This window comes from Thamnophis sirtalis, unplaced genomic scaffold (assembly GCF_051295495.1).
Source record: "Thamnophis sirtalis isolate CommonGarterSnake01/CBP01778 unplaced genomic scaffold, rThaSir2_p1.2 scaffold_5, whole genome shotgun sequence".
NCBI classification, from domain to species: Eukaryota; Metazoa; Chordata; class Lepidosauria; order Squamata; family Natricidae; genus Thamnophis; species Thamnophis sirtalis.
This window is the reverse complement of record NW_028261385.1, coordinates 78,589,261-78,610,723: the sequence shown is the minus strand read 5'-3', so window position 1 is coordinate 78,610,723 and position 21,463 is coordinate 78,589,261. Positions and strand designations below refer to the sequence as shown.

The following is a 21,463-nucleotide window of genomic DNA, read 5'->3' as shown; positions in this document are numbered from 1 at the left end:
TTTTGCTTTTCTGAAATCCACAGGTACTTTGATTTCCCACCAAAAATGATGACCATGGATGGAAATTTGCTACGGAATGGAGGGGCATGAGCTTGAGCAACTAAGAGACATTGCCTAGTTGTTATAGTTTTAAAAATGTCTAACTGAGATTTCTAGGGCCATCCAAATCTCACTGATCATGGGTGCTGTACAAAGTTTAAAAAAAACAATCACATTCAGGACCAGCCCTCCAAAAAAGATGGTCATAACAAGAGGAATAGCCATAAAGCTAACCCTGCATGCAAACTCAATCCCTTGGTGGAGACACATCCCATCTTGGCTCAAGGCCTGGGGAAACAGCTACGCTTTCAGAGTTGGCTTGAAAGAAAGCAGACCCAGGACTGCTCAAACCTCTTGAGAAGTGGTTCTTAAACTATTGGACTCAGTGACTCTTTTTTCTAGTCTTGATTAATGCCATTACACACACACACCCTTTCAAAAAAAAATCCTAAACTATGTTGCTTTATATAAGGATCTTGGCAGTGGCAGTTCCCAAACTGCATCCTTGACTCTCAAGCAAACAAATGGATCCATATTAACCCCAGGATATGCCCAGATTACCTCAGTTTAAGAACTATTGCTCTGGAGGAATGCTAGTCAAGAGGGCAGGAACGATGTCTACGTTTAGTTCCCCCCAAAGTGTCACTAATTTATAGATGGGAGTCGGAACATGCCATTTCTCAGGTTTTATCAGATTTTAAAGCTAAAAAAAAATCAACATAAAAATGGTTATGAAATAGAGCGTGGAGGTATAAAAGTCAGCCAAAACCTCCCTCCATTTAAATCAACAATATTTGCCATGAGGACAAAAGAAAAACTGGGCAGATATGAGCTATTGTGTGGGAAAAGTCAGAAGAAGCCTTAAGATTGTACAAATAGTATAAGTGAAATCCAAGAACTATGCTGACTCTGCAGCAGCTCCCAGCAGAAAATTATTTTCACGATGACACTAGCCAAACCAAAAAATAAAATATGGCAATTGTGTCACTAACATAAAGCATCCAAAAGCTATTTTGGCTGAAAGGCAACACAACTAGAGCTGGATATGATGACTGCTTTACGTTACCCTTCTTCACAATTTAAAATGTTGAGACCTCAAATTACAACTGCTCATTTAACAACAATTCTAAGCTAGGTTGGCTTCGGAAAAAGGGACTTCTGACTTGTACTCGCACTTATGGTGTCACACCCACACCCACAATCGCATGATTGTAATTGGGGTGCTTGGCAACTGTCTTGGTGACTGTCCCTGCATTCTAAGGTCACATGATTGTGATTTGAGACTTTTTTTTTTTTTTGCTGATTTTCAGCAAAAAATACCTATTGGGAAAACTAGATTCGCTTAACACCCTCAGGATTCAGTTAACGACCGCCATAAAATTATCATAAAATTGGGTCCCATCCCTGTCCCAATTGTGGTCATAAATCAAGGATTATCTATAAAAAAATTTCCTCCTTATTGTCACAATCCCTTGTACTTTGAAATCACATGACTGTTCAGTCATTGTTATAACTGGGATTTGAATCTGCAATAAACAAAATCAGTATCTATTATCACCTACAGCTTGCTATAAACAGGACCTATAGAAAACAAACTTTCATCATTTATTAAATATCAGTTAGTGATGAACCAACCAGTTGAGTGTATGTATGAGTGGTTTTCTTTCTTTTTTTTAATAAACCATAAAGAATGAAATTTGGACCAGCAAGAGGTGTAAACCTCTTGGTTATTTCTCCCTTTGTTACATAGAGTGCTTGTCATTTAAAGTAAATAGAGATACTTTCGGCTTTTCCTGTGTCTCTTGTTATAGAAGAAACAGATGAAGTCCTGCAAGATTCAAGCACTCTCCGTCATCAAAACTTTTCTTTTTCTGTTTGAAAGAATAAATACAGACTGGGATTTTATAGTATAGTAGTTAAATATTCAAACAGAAGACATGCAAGCCAAACATAAAACAGAAACTGGATTTACATAATGATGACGTTTACTAATGACTTCCCATAGCAATAATTTCCATCTTCTGTTATATTCAATACTACAATTCAGAGTGAGCTTTTTGGAAGGATTTTGCAAGCTACGTGTGATTCTTAACATCACATCTCTGTATTCATTTCTGTATCACTCATCTCTTTCAAGATGGTTAATCTTGAAAAGCCCTATTCTTCAAAAATAAGAGCTGTCTGCAGGAGGGGGGGGCGGGGAAACACCTATAGTGCCTCTTAAAGACCACCTGGTTTCCCTTCATCAAACCTTAAAAATATTTTAGTTCATATTTCATATTTATTGCATTTTTTTTAAAAAAAAATGCTTTTAATTCCTGAGCAAGAATAGCTGCATTTAAACAAGAAGAGGAAGAAAACAAATACAAAATAGAGCACAATAGTATGGAGTATGAAATGTAATTTTGACTGCAACTGTCCATAATTGTACTAGAAAATGTTCCAATCAGGAAAGCTTGTTGGAGCATTACTGTGATTTTTGTAAGAAAAAGAAGTATCCTTTATAAAAAGAAAAGGAATAAAGGAGATGGGAGGAAGCCGTCAGTTAACCACTTTGCAAAAATGTGTGAAATATGATTGGGTTGTATACATAATAAAACAAATAAACAAGCAGTGACAATGATGAGGATAATCCTCAATCACTGTATTTGTACACACATCTAATGAATATATAAAGTGGAAACAGAATGGATATTAACGTTTCTATTAAACAGAAATACAAGATCTAATTTTACATTAATTTATTCTCATTTATCCTTAGGAGTCTATAAATGCATTACGTTACATGCCTTTCCCTAAGTTCCATTTCAAAGCCCAGACATTAGGAGTGAACTCCGGGACAGGCACAAAACCTGATACTGTACTTAAAAGAAAGAAGGCACAATATTCATACAAGCAGACGAGATGAATGTTTTTCTGATCAGTACTTTTGTAACTATTTTCTGCTCCACGTTTAGCTACTTAGGTGACACAAATATTAAAATTACTGTGGTTGACAAACATTCCTCTTGTAGTTCTTTCAAAGGGCATTCATTTAGATTCTCTTCCTCTACTTTAGCCATTATTTTTCTCTTCTGTTCCTTCCCTCAATTTGCCAATCTTCTTTTTCCAGTATTATCAATTATTGAGTCTGTCATGTTTACTTCTATAACGGTTTGGTTTGACTTCTTAAGTTTGTCATTGACTTCTCTGAAGTTAACCTCTTATTAACTCCTCCATCATACTGCCCATCTTTGTTCTTGGACTCAATAAACAAAACTATCTACCATCTTCACTTTATCACTTCATCAGTTCATTGAGCATGCTGGTTGAGATCACCCTAATTAACATCTTAATAGTTAACATTAATTCAGATTCTCACTTTTTAGTTTCATAAATGGCTCTTCTAAATCTGCTTTACTTTGAGTTAACAAAGTAATGTCATCTACATTATCCCAACTATTAGTGTTTTAGCCTCCAATTTTGATTTTAGCTATCACAATTCTAATAATCATTTTTATTGTGTAAATTAAACAAATGTGGGTGCAACAGGCATTTTTTTCTCATTTTCTTGCCTGAACCAGTCTTTTTCTCCAAATTCTACAGTACTTTCTTGTTTATTCTAAAGATTCCTCAACAGAACAATGGCATGTTCTGTCATAACCCTTGTCCTTAAGATTATATGTTCCACATTACTGCATTATTTTCTCTACTGGAGAAGTTTCTATGGTGAATGAAGATAAGTTTATATTTTTCCTGCCTTATCCATTTTCATCTAATGTTAGCTATCTGATTTCCTGGCCTTCTCTTTTTCCGAAAGCAGCTTCCTCATTTGGCATGTCTCTCTGCTTAAATGGTGACATTCATTGGTGAAGATCTCAACCCAAATATTGTTTGCATAAGAAATTAATAGGGATTCACAAATTTGCACACCCTCTTACATTATCCTTTATTTTTTAGTTCGAGTATCTATGCCTCTATTTTCCAACAGAGATCTCCACAAGGCTAAGGACAACAGAGGATAAAATGATAACAAAAACAAAAAACAATATTGCAGCATTGCTACACAAGCTCTGCCCTATGCATGCCCTACAACAAAGAGGCGGAGATTATAGTACAATGTTCTGACACTGACAAAAACAAAATAGCAGATGCTGTCTTCCAATGTCTCAACTGCATGTCCCTCATCCATATTTCTGATGTACAGCTATTAAAACTTAAAAAACGAAACCTCTTTCCCTGCAGTTTTAAAAGTTTAGTGGCTATATCAACTGGATCTAGGGCAACTCACTTCTTCCAACTCGCCCCCATCAAGTTTCTCCCTCCGGCTGCCCATGGTGAGTTGTCCCTGTGGTGAGTTCACCGTACGAAGTTAGCAGTGGCAAGCTGGGGGTGGTGAGATGGCAGCAGCGAGTTGTCTCATTCCAATGTCATCTGTGGCTGGTGATCTACTACCTGTAGTATCTTATTTTCTAGACAGGTTGGTACTTGAATATATTATCGCTACAGATGTTTTGTCACTCTATAATCCCACCTGTAAAGGATTTAGGACAACCTTTCCATCTTCTTTTAATTTCATTTCTTCTATCAGGTCTCTTTTACTGTTAAGTATTACTGTCATAGCTGTAAATTTGCCTGTGATTTTATCTGATCTTCTCTAAAAGAGTCTCATTTTTCTTTTCTCGCAATATTTCTCCTTATGATTGAATATTTTTTCTTGTCTTTTCTTGCTTGACAGTGAAATTCTGCATTGAGTCAGCTACATCCATCTTGTTGCCCAAGGCTTTCATCCAGTTTTTCTCTAGCTAACACAACAACTGATCCTGAAAGACGTGTGGATCTTTTCATCTCTGGAATTTTGGGATTTTTTTCCCTATGTCCATGTCATATAGTATTACAATAACTCTTCTCCCTTTCCATTGTTTTAAATTTCCCATGATTTAATTGTCTAGGTTTAACCTGTTTACTTGATGCCAATAATTCATGATTTGTTCTACAAATTACACCTAAAACTAACCTGGTTGATTTGATTGCACTTATCAATCTTTTATTTCCTTTTAGGAACAGTCTGGTGTCTTAATGGCTTAATGAAGTTAGAGAAAGTCTGTACTCTGGCAGTTCAAGCCCTAGCGTTGCATGATGGAGTGAGCACATATCACCATCTGCCTACTTAGAAGTTCAAAAGCATGCTACATGCAAGTAGATAAATAGGTACCACTTCAGGGGAAAAATAATGCCATTTCGTATAGTAGTGTGAATCCAGCTGGTACTGGACTTTCCCCAATGTGATGCTTGAGCACAAAGCAACATTGGTGGAGGGAGAAGCCCTGAATGATGCTGTAGAACATTGTTGAAATTTTCTGAGTGTGCAACTAGTCCACCCCATGTGATGCACTCTGGTTAGCATGCAAGCATGAACTGAATGGACTACCAATTGTCAAATCCAAGCAACTACTTTGTACTTACTCTGTATTCTCCTTGCTAATCTAACTTTGTTATAGGAGGGATGGGTGGATGGATGGATAAATAAACAAATGAATGAATGAATAAATAAATAAATTTCTGACATTTGTCTCAGCACTATGCTATACCAAATGTTTCTATTGAAACTTGAAAGCACAATTCCTTGAAAAGAACAGCAAAGTGTGTGCCTTAAAAGATTTTCTGGACTGGAGAAACCCTGAGAAATAGCTTACTACATTAGAATGCACTTCAAGAATTCTAGAGAGAGAGAGAGGGAGAGGGAGAGAGAGAGGGAGGGAGGGAGGAAGGAAGAGAGGGAGGGAAAGGGAGAGGGAGAGATCAGTCACTCCCCTTGAATGTACAACTCTATTTTTTATCCTGTTTCTTGCTGGGTCTATATCAATAGCTAGAGCGCAGGACTACAAACTGTGAATTAATGATATTTGAACTTCAAAAGGCTTCTCTTTATTCCAACTATATTTTATTTTTCCCTCTTACAACTCTCTTCTTGATAATATTGAATAGTCCGGCCTTCAGCTAATTCACCTGTTCTGATATCAGCACTGCTCCTTAAAAGAGCAAGTCAATACTTCAAAGGAGGTAATTTTCCTTCTTATAGACTCTTTTTTTTCCTTTCTGGTTGGTGAAGTTTTGGTATTTACATTCCTTAAAGGACTTATTTGCTTTCAGTTGTTTACAGATACATTTCTATCTTTGTCCCTGTCTCTTGATGCAAAAATATTAGTTTTCTTAATAATGAAATTATTCCTTGTATAGATTAAATACTCACCATAATTCCTTGGGTAGCTTTAGATATATTAGTTATCAGTGGGGCTGTGATTACTCAACAATTATTCAGAAGTAGTGGTTTTGGAATCAGCACAAGATCAGTATTATTCAGAAAAAAGTACATTTCTACTACCAGGATCCCTAGATTTCCACGTAAGCCTTAGAAAAGAGGTGTTGCCTTAAGGAGACAACTCAATGTGATTCTTAAAGCAATCAAAATTCACTTTCAGGTTAACAAGAAAGCCTTTAAAATGCTAAATTGCTTCCATGAATAGCAGGAAGATGCTGTACTTGGGATAGATTCAAACCACTTTTTGAAAACCATTTCTGAAAATAACAGTCCATTATTATTATTTTATTCCTTTAGATTAAAAACCAATGATAGGTATCAAAAATTTGTAGCCATGGTGCCCCACCATGATCATTTGACTTGTATTAACATATCAGCTTTACTTTTGTCCTTTTCCTGATATCATCCACCCCGTAGCCCCAAAAAAGATTCTAGCATTGAATTCTAAACAAGCTAACGTAATTTAGAAAATTCTTAGCTAAATAGAGAGAAGGGCATTTGTTAAACATCTCTCTCTCAAATAATCTGCCACTCTGTTGAATTTCTAGAGGTATAGCTATGTTAGTTTTTGGCACAAAAATGATAAAGAATCAAAAAATTAAACACTAACTCCAATGCAACACCTAAATGAATTCAAGATTGTTAAAAGTAAAAGTGAAAAATATAGAATTGGTTTGTTTGACCAAGATTAAAGTAAGGCATGTTTCAACAAAGCTCTGGTAAACCTTTTCAGACTTTTTTTATGACATCAGGACTGATAAATTGATGATTTATGGATCTGCATATACTGTAGATAAGGGATGGGGCATGGGAAGAAGAAATATTTGTTTATAACCTTATAGGGGGGAAAGAGCTATTAAGTTTATTTATACTTATTGTGATGAAGATCAGAAATAACTTATATACTGTATATATAAATTTTAGCTTTCTGTCTCTCCTCATTTTGAATTTAGTTTGCGTTTGCTTTTAATACTGTAATTAAAATGTTCAACAAAAATATATTTTAAAAAGAAGAGACTGATAAGAGGGGAAATTAAAAGAAAATAGAGGTAGAATTGATTTAGATCATAAATATAATGTAAATAATAACAAGGGGGGAGGGGTTCCCTAGAAGGATGGGAGGGGTTTGCAGTTGCAACAATGCAGAGGATTATGGCACTTGAAAACACAGTTCATCTATTCTCATACAGGTAACCATTATTTGGAGAGAGAATAGAGAGAAGAATGGTGAAAGGCAAAATTAAAGATGGGAATGTTCTTCTTTTAATACTCATCTTTATCATTTTCATTCCCTCTTCTACGCCCAACTATTGATTTATTGATTATATGCCAGCAAGTGGGTGTCGACTCTTAGCAACCAAATAGATTTTCTCCGTTACACTCTATCCCCAACCTGGTCTTTCAAGACTTCCAATCATGCATCCGCACCATAATTTAGTTCATCCACTTGCAACCCCAAGTAACTCTGTGCCTATGTGTCAGATCTGCCATCATACTACTTCAGGTTCACTTCGCATTAATGGCATCTTGACATAAAGGGGGGAGACAAAAGAACACAGGGAAGGATAATGACAGGAAATAGAAGTGCCAATCAGAGACAATGGTTGAGAGATCTGGGACACAACCGTGAGAACGGAATGCAAACATCCACTAAAGAGGTGCCAAATCCAGAACTGTTACCAAAACAATGAATTTGAATACTATTGGACACTGACCAAACGGCCAAGGGGAGAACATAAGGGAGTCCATTGGAAGTGAGCACTTGCCCATGGTGATATTAGGAGAGAAAAAGAAACATCTATCCTTTCTGATCCATGGTGTGTGTTGTCTTACATAATGAACTGGTTTAGTAATCCATTTTTTTCAATGTCTTAAACTAACTGAAACAATAATGACCTTTCCAAAGGAATACTTGTTGTAGACTTCTACAATATCCACAAAAAAGGTAATGGTCTTTAGCATTTGTGAAGTTCAGAAAAATAAGTGAAGTAGAAATTATCTGGGACAGCATCCATTTCCCTGAGATATACCAGTTTAATTTATTTTCCTGTCTAATCTGGAAGATTTGCCTTTCAATATCTTTTTTATTACTGTTAGCAACTTGCCTACAAGCTTATGCTTGAGACACAGTTCACCTTAAAGTAAATTTCAGAAACTACTGGTAGAAGCCATAGAAAAATAGTTATCATGGGGGGCAAGCATCTGGTACGCGTCGTAATAACACAAAGAAGCAATGCTTTTACTCTGTAGGTTACTTTTGCATGGTAACTAAATGAGAAATACAACTGCAGGATTCCAAGACTGTGTAGGTTCTGGAGTGCCTTCTCATAAATCCAAAAAAACACCCACCTCTCAAAGCGTAGTAAAATTCCCAAGCAGTTTTAAAATGCATTGGAACAAAACTGCCAAAATAATATCCTAAATATTTAAAGAATGAATTTAAAAGTTAATAGTTTCCTGACAGAAATATTGTACCTGGGCTCTGGTGTGAACTTCCCCAAGGAGTCCAGAATATTGCTGTTCCAAGTCTTTCTTCTGCTTTAACCAACAGCTTTCTTGAGCTTTCATCTGTTCTACAAATTTCTTCAAAGTCTCTTCTTGGGTCTGTTGAATCTCCTTCATTGTATCTGACTTATTCTTACAAACATATTCAAGGTGTGATACCTACGTGATTGGCATTAAAAAAAAGTCCTTCAATCTTCTCAAACAAAGTTCTATTTTAAAACAGACATTAATAATACATTTAGGGTGCTATAATTAATCCCATAACCCACAAGGAATTAAGTACCATTTCTCAGCAATGGAAACCTTCCAGTCAAATTTCCTCAGCTGGTCACCTGTGACTGGATCTTTTACTATCTATACTTGACTACCCTTTCTAATGCTGAAAGTTTTAGGACCAAATTTCTGTACCAGTCCACCAATTTTTAATGCAACATGAATCTGAAAGAGAGCACAGTGATTGGATTTTCACAATACAGTATACAATTCTTGATCTATTTCTGGGCAAGTTGTTGGTTTTGTTGTTTGTATCTGCTACTGCAGTTTTCAAAGAGTTGGCCTCATGCTGAAACACTCCCCTCCTAAATTAATAATACCCTGTTTCCCCCAAACTAAGAGCTTCCTGGATAATAAGCCCAATCAGGCTTTTGAGCGCATGTGCTAAAATAAGCCCTCCCCAAAAAATAAGCCCTCCCCAAAAATGTTGCAACACAGCAGCAGTCATGAGATGACGATGCTCGCCACTTCCTGCGCCTCAAAAATAATAAGACCTCCCCAAAAATAAGGCCACACACTTATTTCAGGGGGTCATAAGAAAATAAGACTCTGACTCTATCTTATTTTCAGGGAAACACAATATGTAAGTCTTTTATATCCAACAGGTTCCTAACAAACCTAGCAGACAACTTTGTTTCCCAAAAAGTAAAGAAGGGAACAAGGGGATCAGCCATATTGGACTTAATTCTCACTAACAGAGAGAGGAAATGATAGAAGGTGTTGAAGCCACAGGAACCCTGGGGGCAAGTGGCCATGCAATATTGGAATTCAACATTATGCAAACACAAGTAGTAGAACAAAGAGTCTTGGACTTTAAGAGAGCTAATTTCAATAAATTTAGAGCTTGGGAAGAATTCCATGGATGAGAATCCTCAAGGGGAAAACAACTCAAGAAGCTTGGGATATTTTGGAAAATGAGATTACAAAAGCCCAGTCTAGCACAATACCAATGAAGAAGAAAAATAACAGCTCCCAAAAGAACCCAGCATGGCTGCATAAAGAACTCTCTGGCAAATTAAATGACAAAAAAAAGATAAGTATAAAAAGTGGAAAGAGGGGGACATAACTAAGGCAGAATATCAGCAAATAGCCTAAGCCTGTAAAGATGAAGTGAGGAAAGCTAAGTTTCACAATGAAGAAAGGCTTGCCACAAAAGTAAAAAAATAACAAAAAAGCTTCCTCCAACATGTTAAAAACAAGAAAAAAGTTAAGGAAACATTTGGTCCATTGCTGGGAGAAAGTGGCAAGAAGGTGACAAGCAGCAGAGAGAAAGCAGAACTATTTAACTCATGTTTTGCATCTGTCTTTACACAAAGGGATAAAACAGTCCAACCTATCAAAAACAACACCACAAAAATCAGATTAGGAACGCAAGTTGAAATAGGGAAGAAAATGGCAAGTGAGCACCTGTCTATCCTAGACCAGTTCAATCACCAGGACTGGATGGATTACACCCCAGGGTTCTGAAAAAACTAGCAGGCGAGATCTCAGAATCACTGAACTATATCTTTCAGAGATCCTGGAGCACCGGGCAACTGCCAGAGGACTGGAAAAGAACTGATGTGGTTCCCATCTTCAAAAAAGGGGAAAAAATAGATCCAGGAAACTATAGACCTATCAGCCTGACCTCAATACCAGGAAAGATTCTGGAAAAGATAATCAAGCAATGAATTAGTGAACACCTAGAAGTAAACAAAGTAATAGCCAAAAGCCAACATGGGTTTGTCAAAAACAGATCATGCCAGACTAATCTTATTGCATTCTTTGACAAAGTAACAAAATTAGTGGACCAGAGGAATGCCGTCAATATAGTTTACTTGGACTTCAGTAAAGCATTTGATAAGGTAGACCATAACCTATTACTAGATAAAGTAGAAGAATATGGGTTAGACAGCATCACTACCAGATGGATTCGTAACTGGCTGACCAAACACACTCAACATATAGTCCTCAATGGAACTGCATCTACATGGAGAGAAGTATGCAGTGGAGTACTCCAAGGCTATTTTAGGCCCAGTACTCTTCAACATCTTCATCAATGATTTGGATGAGGGAATAAATGGGGAACTCATCAAATTTGCAGATTACACTAAGATGACAGGAATAGCCAACACTCCAGAAGATAGGCTTAAGATACAGAAGGATCTTGACAAACTTGAACATTGGGCATTATCTAATTCAATGGTGAAAAGAGTAAGGCTCTATATTTAGGCAACAAAAATGAAATGCACAGGTACAATATAGGTGGTACTTTGCTCAATAACAAGTAACTGTGAGAGGGATCTTGGAGTCCTAGTGGACAACCATTTAAATATGAGCCAGCAGCGTGCAGCAGCTGCCAAAAAAACCAACACAGTTCTAGGCTATATAAACAGAAGGATAGAATCAAGATCACGTGAAGTGTTAATACCACTTTATAATCCCTTGGTAAGGCCACACTTGGAATACTGCATTCAGTTTGGTCACCACGATGTAGAAAAGATGCGGAGACTCTAGAAAGAGTACAGAGAAGAGCAACAAAGATGATTAGAGGACTGGAGACTAAAACATATGAAGAACGGTTGCAAGAACTGGGTATGTCTAGTTTAATGAAAAGAAGGACTAGGGAGACATGATAGCAGTGTTCCAATATCTCAGGGGTTGCCACAAAGAAGAGAGAGAGAAACTATTCTCTAAGGCACCTGAAGGTAGAACAAGAAGCAATGGGGGAAACTAATCAAGGAGAGAAGCAACTTAGAACTGAGGAGAAATTTCCTGACAGTTAGAACAATTAATCAGTGGAACAGCTTGCCTCCAGAAGTTGTGAATTCCCCAACACTGGAAGTCTTTAAGAAGATGTTGGATAGCCATTTGTCTGAAATGGTATAGGGTTCCTGCCTAGGCAGGGGATTGGACTAGAAGACCTCCAATGTCCCTTCCAACTCTGCTATTGTATAGTATTGTATATACAACAGAAACTAACGAAGGATATGATGTTACTCCATGGGTAATACATTTGTATAGGAAAGCAGTCCAAATGATGAAGGTTGTGGTTGGGTTGTTGTTTGTCTTACATATCACATTTTTTATAGATAATAACATTAGATGCTGTAGCTGCAGCAACCACACAGAGTTGGGGAAAAGACTGGCAGTCAGCTAAACCATACAAATAGTTTGTAGTGGGAACAGAAGAAACTTTTCATACAAAATGGTGCTAATGATTAAATGTGCTAATGTCCATTTTTAATGGGTATCAAAAATAATTTTCATATTGGATAATACAGAGGCCTTCGAAACAAAGACCTTTTGAATAGACCTTTTAAGGAGGCAACCAATACCATATTATTTTGCCACACTTTTTATAAGCCCTTGATTTCATTTTTCCTTTATGCCTCCAATTTTATTTCTTCAATTGTTAAAAACTGAATTGAACTTTATTCATCGAACAGGACTAAAAAGCAGACTAAAACTATACTTGCTCAAAGTTAGCCAATAATACAAATCTAGTTAAGCCCTCCTGACAACTCCTAGAAGCACGTTCTACCCCATCTGAGACATTTGCCCAGAAGCTCATATCAGCAGGTTTCTTCTAGGTTAAGACATTAGTTGAATTTCTGATTGCACTCTCTGTTATCATTTTGCATCAACTGGTTCTTAAACTTTAAAAATAAAGTTCCTTAGAGTTATACTTCATTTCCTATGGCTTGCCTTAAACCTGAATGTGAGATGAATGGCTCGGCTCATATGAAATGCTTTTCTTCCTACCCTTGGGGAGCCTAACCTAAGTGAGGACCAAACTCTATAATTCTCCTAGATCACAGAAAACTATGGCAATAGTGAACAAGTCAGGAATGCGGAGGAATGGAAATGTTAAAAGATAGGTGGTACAACTATTTGTACATAGCAAAAATGTTTCTTTTTAAAAAAAAAAGTCTGACCTTGTTTTACTAATCTTCAGCTAATGTCAACTCATGTCAATATATCCTTGAACTTCATTGTTAAGCTTTCTTAAACATTATCTTTTTTAAACTTATGATGTATAGATTTGCAATTTCGATATATGTTTACAAATCCAAAAGGATCAAAGAGCATCTGGCATTTCATGGAAACATTTTTTTCCTTCCTCAAATAATTCCTCCAACCCAACAGCAAATATTTTAAAGAGGATGTTCCTCGAACAAGTGCGTTTTGTTTCTGTTTTATGCTGAGATAAAGAGTTGGTTTATTAGTGTAAATGACTCAGTCCTTTGAATAGCTTCATCAGTAAGATTAATTTATTTTCTTTTAATTAGGTCCCTGTGGCTAACACTGGCTAATAGTATTAGCAAGTCCTGAACAGAAGCTGGAGCTTAGAGATTTCATACAGACTTCAGTCACATTTACATGCCCACAGCAATGGCATCAAACTGAGCTGTAGACAAGCCATAATTAACGGTACTGAATTATTAACACCCAAATTCTTTTTGAAATAAGATGAATGTCAGTCCTTTTTAACGATATTGTGATGTGGACAAATGTCACTGAATTTAATAGAGGTGTCTGGTGCCTGAGGACAGTACCTTCTCATTAGCCTTGTTGAGGTCTAAGATCAGTGTATCAACATTTTCTTGCAAGACGGTGCAAAGCTCCGACCAAGAGAATTTATCCAAGATGCCTTCTGATTTCTTTATAAGAACACAGCCTGCTACCAAGTGCTGGTACAAAGTATGGAGGAAAGTTAACTTCTCCTGCAAAATGCAATTCATATTTTTCAGGGGGGAGGAAAAGAAGGGGAGAGGAAGAAAGAGTTAATGGCAAATATTTCTACATCAAAAAGTTTAATATAAATAAAAATGAGTGTTCCAAAATGATGATCTAAGCTCAAGAAATCAATCAAAATCACAAAATAGGTAATAGCCTATTATATTTACACTAGGGCACAAACTGAAGACCTTTTATTTAAACAGTGAGGGGTTTCCCCTTGTTTAGTAAAGTTTAGAATGCATAGCCTACTAAAGATTACAGAGAATCAGACCTTGTAGTACTTTTATTATTGTATCTATTCATAAAATGCTGAGGGCATTTTTTTAATGAATAAAAAAAGATCATACTAAGAGTTTGCACAGGGAGAAGCCCCACTATCTTCAATGAAAATATTTCCACTGCTTTTAGTGTGCTTTAGATACAGTTCAACCCAAGCCATTTCCAAACAAACTTTACAAAAGCACTAAAAGCAGAATTACAGTTGTGATTCTTCAAACCCTAGTTCAGTGTTTAAATCGCTCAGAAGAAAACACCAGCAACACATGGCGAAAATAGAAACAAAAGCATTTCCATGCAGTCTTTCACTTCTCCTTGTTAATTTAATATGTCGCCATTCTGTCCTTTTTGCTTGGGCTGTGATAAACCAAGCATAGTAATCATCCATTTGGCCTGGAAAAGGAATCCAAAGGCCTAGAATCAATTCACACATGTTAAACCCAACCACAATACTGTAGACATGCTGACTTTACAATATTGTCAGGCTTCTAGTTTCCTCTACTTTAATCACTATCTGATGAGCAGAACAATTCCAGCTGATTCATATGGACACAATTTAAATCCCAGACTGGAAGAAGGGTGGAAATAATGTTTCCTTTTAGTCGCTTGGCATTCTTTCTTAGATTCGTTAGAATAATGAGCTCAATATGCAGCACAATCGATTTTTTTTTTAAAAAAGAGAGAGAATACATTTAATATACCTAGCACAGAAAAGCTGTGAGCGCAAAAGAAAATGAAACTCTAAACACAAGCAAACGATGTATTTTTAAAATAGGATAAACATCAGGGTGGAAAGCATGTTTCAAAATAACACTTCATGAAACAATTACTATACACAATGCTACAATCAGTTGCTATCCCCAAAATAGGCAAGCTAAGTTGACTTTGTTGATGGGTGAGTAAAATGATACAGGTTTTTCTCATCTCTTGGACTTGCCATTTGAAACAGTTAATAGGGATTGGTGCCAAGGGATTAAACAGCTAATCTATTCCAAATGCAGACATATTTGGAAAGTGTGTATTTGCATTCAGCTAAACATTAACTTTCAAAAATTCCTTAGGCATATATTTACATTTTTGTCTCAAGAGAACAACGATATTCTTTAAATGTAAAGAATCAGATAAGTTGAGCAGTTAATATTTTTAAATCCTAGTAACAATAACAATTTATTACATTTATATGCCACCCGATTCCCAGAAACTTTGTGTAGTTTACATATGGATTAAAATATTCAAGGCAATAATGAGAAAGAAACCAGAAACAAAAGGCTAAAAATGGCGGGAAAATAGAAAAACAAGCCAGGTTACCTTTAAATGGAAAAATAAAATCAAAACATAATGCCAGAAATAAAAGTTCACAAAAACATTGGAAAGCAATCATTTAGATCTTTATCTACAAAACAAATGATCTGATATAGAGAAATATGAAAGGTAAAGATTAAATAATATTTTGACAGACATCTTGTTTCTGGTAGTACCTCTGTATTTTGCTCATAAGCCTGCATGAGAGTCTGAATTTCATTTTTATATTCTGCACAACACGCTTTCTCTTTCTCCAAGCAATTCAATACGTTTTGTAGTTCCATTTTTAATGTAGCTATTAAGGATTCTCTGTCTGCACACTTAGTTTGCAGATTATTTAACTCCTTCTTGTTATCAATGAGACTGTCATGTTTTACCTAAAATAGTATATAAAAAAGGAAAAATAAAGGCTTCATGCAATAAAATACAACCTTCTTTATCTGATAACTCTTTTCAAATATACATGTCTGGATGTTGCACAAACAAGACAGTTTACTCCAATGGTTAATTACAATAAAGCAAACCACATTTAAAACCACAGAATTTAAATTTAAATTAAACAAGTCCCACTTGTGGGACTTCTGTGGAAGTGTTATTTTACTTTTAGGCTTGTTGCACTGACATTTTTCAAAACCATCACCACACGTTAATAGACTTAAATCCTTTATTCTGAAGGTATCCTGCTGCACCACCAAGTCCTTTGATTAGAACTTTTCAAGGTTATAACTACAATCAAGACAAAACTTATTAGAAGAATATACATTTATTTAACTTTAAGTTAACAGACATGTTAAAGACACAGATACCTGAAGTTCTTGACTTTGAGATCTTAGCTGGTATTGGGAAGCCTCAAGTTCTTTTGACATCTTCTCAGAAAGAGCTGTCATTTTCTCTAGCTAGCAAAAAAACAATGTAGTAAACAATACATCATATTCAAGAGAAATGAAATTTCATTTTAATTGCCTACAGAGTAAAACTGAAATTTCATGCCGACTGATTTTCCTGGCCGATATCACAGCAATCGGCAGTTTGACACTAAATTAAAGATGTTCCCTTTCTTGTGGTGTCCCTGTCTGCTCTATATTAGTATCTTTAGTTGCCTTGGGTATATTTTCCATTTTGCAAGGATTGGATTCCCCCAAATAATTTATTAATTTAATGCAGCAGTTGCACACACATTTACTTGCAAGTCATTAAGTTCAATAGGAGCCTATAGATAAATGCATTTAGCCTCATAGTCTCAGCCTGACTTGGCTTAAGTGGTAAAACTACTAAGTTGTTCTAACTGAACAAATCAGTAGAAAAAAGTTATCATGCTAAGCATTTTTAAAATGGCTGTGCAAAGTTTACAAGCACAATAAAGGTAGACTACCCCCCCCAAAAAATATGGCTCTGGTTATCTTATTGCTTAATTGCTCAAAACAAAAAAAGTTTCGCTATTAATTACAGTGCAAATAAAACAGAACACCAGAAGACAGGACTGCTATCAAGAAGGCAAAGAAAGGGCACAGAGCTACCCCATCTGCCTATCAGGAGGATATGCTGTGGTCTCTGGCGCCATATGACAACTTCAGGGTCAGCCCCATTGAGTCCTACTGGGAAGTCTTGTGGCAGGTCATCTGTTGGCCCTGGGCTGCTTGCAATTTATTTTCCTGACAGTTCATTCTTCTTGCTGACAGAATTTTTCTTTCTTCTTTTTTTTTATCAGTCACCCCTTTGGTCTCTTCCCACTGCTGTCTCTGGCATCAGTTCGCAACAAAACATGTTCCTCAGCCAAAGCCTGCTGAGTTGGCTTTTCAGTTGTGTTGAAGATCAGGTGATGTTCATCCTCCCAAATAACAATTCACAGTGGGAATTAAGGGCCTCTCACCTCCAAAGGCCACTAAGCATGTGAGTTGTTAACAAAAGAAACAAGTAAGGGTGGTAGTATACCAAGACATGTAACTGCTCCCCTTGGGACTTATCTGGTGGCTCTCAGATAGCAGGAAAGATTTGACTGCAAAAGATTTTAAACTTAGCTCTTGTTTTCAGTGTTAGAGTGGATCAAACACATTCTAAAGTAAGAAATTTGTATTTTTGTATATTTAAGTCAAAATTGTAACAGTTTGCTAAAAATCTAATCTTTTTCATGTACTCAAGTGGCATAAAACTGATATATTTTATAGATCCATCAATAACTTCATTAAAGTGAACTGAACATTCTGAGAAGGTAATAAGAGATATGATGAAGATATAAGAAGTCTTATAAAGTTCAATTAGGTTTATCCTTGAGTAGTGAATGCAACATTACAATCCAAACTGAAATCATTCAAAAAAATACCTGCTTATATACACTGTGGGGGCACAAGGATCTATTTTATTAATTTTAAACACTAAAAACAAAGCTAAAACCAGGTTGAACTATTTCTCCTTTGAGGACCTTAACAAAAATGCTCCAGAAACATATTTCTTAAAATGCTTACATTTACATTAAAACAACAAGAAATCAAATTCTAACACTTACCCCTCCGATGCTATAGTCTCTACATTTATTCCACCTGCTATCAATTTGTACTGCGTGTAAACACTTGTAGTAAAACTATGTGAACATAGTTTTATATATTGCACTGTATGTGAAATCTTAAATGGGTAATAAAAATCAGTCACGCACAGAGTTTAGCTTAAAATAATTGGGCATTGAAACATTTCAATGCAAAAAATAATAATAATCACATAAATACATACACAGAGCTAAACACGTTCTTAAGTTAAAGTGAATCATGACCACAGGGCAAGCTTAAAGGAAGAGCTGTGACAAAAGATTATTTCTTCTTCTTTTCTGCAAAGCTGTCAACTCAACATTCCCAGTGTTTTGACCTCTGTAACAAGCAAGGAATCTCTAGCATTGTGGGCTGAAGGCAATATACGTGGAGCTGAGCAGTGCAACTGTTACCTCATTAGATGCCTCTTCCTGCTTGTTCTGGTAATCTGTCAAGGTACACCTCAAAGTCTCAAGGACAAGAGTGAAGCTCGGAGGTTTATCTTTGTCCTTGTGAATGCCTGAAGAAAAATGCAGAATCAAAACAAAGCCCTTAGAGCTGAACAGAGAGACAGGAAAATCTCTCCAAGAGCAACAGAGATATTTAAATCAGTTGGGCTCCAGTGACAATACAGAATGTTGAACAACCCCTGTGTTTTCTCCAAGGCACACTGGTGGATCTGTTCTTTAATATCAAATAAAGCTGAAGAAGAATTTTTGCGCTATGGCTACAGTTCACCACATGAAAAAATATGAACTCTGGCTTGTTTTCCTACACATCTTGAGGCCTACCTCCAATCTTATTTAAAGGTATCTAATGATTGCAAGTCTGCGTGTCGTTCAAAAAAGATCATCCTCCAAACGAAACAAACATTTGCTTTCAAGCGCAGAACATTCGTGCCTTCAATGATTCATGTTCTGCCATGCACTTTGGAAAGAAACTTTCTTTCTATGCCAAAGGACTGCAGGGCTTCCTATTTTGCCTGGGTGCAAGTTAAAGGACTTGAAACCTCAAAATATTATTTCTTCTCATACCCTGTACAGAAAAAAAAGGAAAAATAAAACCCAAATGATTATCTAACCTAATTTAGCTGATGGCCACATTTGTCAATAGTGACATCTCCTAATTCCTCTTTTTCCCAAAAACTGTTTTTTCACTATTCATTAATTAAGTCATGGCAGACCTTAATCAAGAGTTTAATCATGGTTCATCAGCAAAGATGTCATCTGTAACCAAGTGTAAAATCAATAGTTCAAACAATGGCCACTTCATTAGCAGCACAATGTCTGAGAGTTCAGACTACGATAACTGACTTCTTATTGATATCATTATCATTATTACTCTGTGTTTTGCATGTACACCGAGAGCTTCTGAACAGGAGACAAATTCCTTATGTGTCTAATCACACTTGGCCAAATAAAGCTATTGCAGCCCTGAAGCTGACCTGACAAAAGCCATTTTGAGGCTTCAGTGTTGCCACACTGGAGCTGAGGGATAGCGAGGAGGGAATAGAGATAGCTGGGGTTTTGTAGCCAAAATAAAATACTTTCCCCTGGGAACCAAGGACATTCTAGCACCTGTCCAAAGAGAGGAGTAGCAACATTTTTAGCCAGCCGGACGGCACCTTGATTGGACCATGAGGCTGATTGTTTAAGGAAGGGGAAAAACTTTTACTTTTAATTAGGTGAAAAACCCCAGAAACCTTCAGAATCGGTTTTCACCAAAACAGTGCCAATATGATACATCCAATGAAACTATTCTTTGAGGAATCTACCTGCCTCAGAGTTTTGTTTGCTATGGGGGTATTACTTGGAACCCTTACAGCTATTCTGTTCTGTTCTGCTTTGCTCTTCCTGAGAACTGGCACTCAAAATGAACTTGTACATAGCATACACAGGTATAGGTTGAATGAGTGCTATTCTTTTTAAAAATAATTTTCTAAAGTTACAGGAAACAAGCATGATCTGGATATACAGCATGATCTGCATATACTTTTAGCCACTGTGCTTTTGCCTTTCAAAAGGCATAAGTGAAAATGATTTTTAAATACAGCAAGGTCTTACGCTGCATGTTGGCTAAACAGATGTTTCCAAAATCTTCAATTCTATAACAATATTTTAAAACTGAGCACTGTTAGCTTCTATAAAAAAATTTGTATTTATGAAATGTATCTAAAAGAATATGCAAGTAATTTTCTGAAGATGATTGGAGATCACTGTGATTTCTTGAGATATTAAAGGTATGGCCTTTATTAAGAGAGTTGTTCCATACATATAGGTTTTGGAGACCATTCGTTCTGCATCTCACATTTCAAAATCATTGTCATATAAAAAAGCAATCTAAAAAAATCTTGAGAAATAACTAAATAAACATGAAGCCAGCACAATTCTTTATTCTAAAGACTAAAGACCCTTCAAGCCAAGGACATATCACTTTATTCATATTTCTTTTCTTTAAAAATAAAACTCTTTAAATTGACTAAATTTATTTTGAAGAAAAAGCAACTCCAAGGAGCTTCAATCCAAAATGTGCTCTGTATCTACACTGAACCTCTCCTGTTTCTCATCCATTCATTGTTGTTATTGCAACCAAAATTTCTGCTTGCCACAGCCACAATTATTTTTGATAAAAACCATGAAAGTCAGAAGCCTTCACAACTTGTGGCAAAGAATATTCTAATGCATTTTCCCCTGGATGTCTTCAGTCTCTTTGGCATGAAAGTTGAAATACAAATAGTAAAGTGAAATAAAGTTATTGAAATGAGAGAATAATGAAAGTGTTTAACTCAAGAATGTTTTGATATTATTTATTTGATTTGTATCCTGTATTACAACATGGCCATCACTGACCAGATCATGAAGAAAAACAGCTGGCACAGGTATCTGCGCAGACAACATACAAACTGTTCTTCGTTACAGGCATCACTGTAGTTAAGGATCTAGAAGCACTGCAAATCTGCACCTTTGGGGAAGTCCAAAACAACTCAAAGCCAGATGAATTTCAGTTTTATACTCATTAACAACCCCTTTAGATTGATTAGATGTAATTTCGGCTTATTCTCTTTTATCTAACCCATTATGAAATTTAAGCAATTTTCACCAGTTCTCAAAAATTCCAGATACTTTTTGAGAATGGTTTCATATAGATGTTGAGCAACACTGAGCAATAAGGTAGAACCCTGAAGGAGGCCATTAGTTAAATGACTGATACAGAACAATCGTCCCCTAATGCCAGTTTCTGAACTCAGCCCAATGAAAGCAACAGAACCAGGATAAACTGTGCTTCCAAGACCATGATCAGCCTAAAACAAACCACGGAATGATGATCTGTCAATGACAATAGAGCAATACAGTATTCCTCCATAGGAATACTTTCAAACAAATTTCTGGGCTGCAGTCTCTCATTAGTAACATATATACTTTCCAAAAATGTATAGACAGGGGTGTAGAGTGTGAGTTTGTGCATGGATTATAATTCGGATCTGTGTTAGTGTGGGGAAGCCTTCTGTACATGTTGCCAGCAAATC

General features: G+C 36.2%; 1 protein-coding gene across 7 annotated transcripts in view; it reads right to left on the bottom strand.

Moving 5' to 3' along the window:
* CCDC171 (coiled-coil domain containing 171) overlaps positions 1–21,463 on the bottom strand; it is a 274,987-nt gene that overhangs the window by 184,683 nt on the left and 68,841 nt on the right. For all 7 annotated transcript variants that reach the window (XM_087716106.1, XM_087716105.1, XM_087716103.1 and 4 more), the window contains 5 exons: positions 18,351–18,457; positions 16,225–16,314; positions 15,595–15,795; positions 13,657–13,824; positions 8,816–9,004 (listed from right to left, as the gene is read on the bottom strand). In XM_087716106.1, the coding sequence (XP_087572232.1) occupies positions 8,816–9,004; positions 13,657–13,824; positions 15,595–15,795; positions 16,225–16,314; positions 18,351–18,457 (755 nt within the window). The remainder of the gene's footprint in view (positions 1–8,815; positions 9,005–13,656; positions 13,825–15,594; positions 15,796–16,224; positions 16,315–18,350; positions 18,458–21,463) is intronic.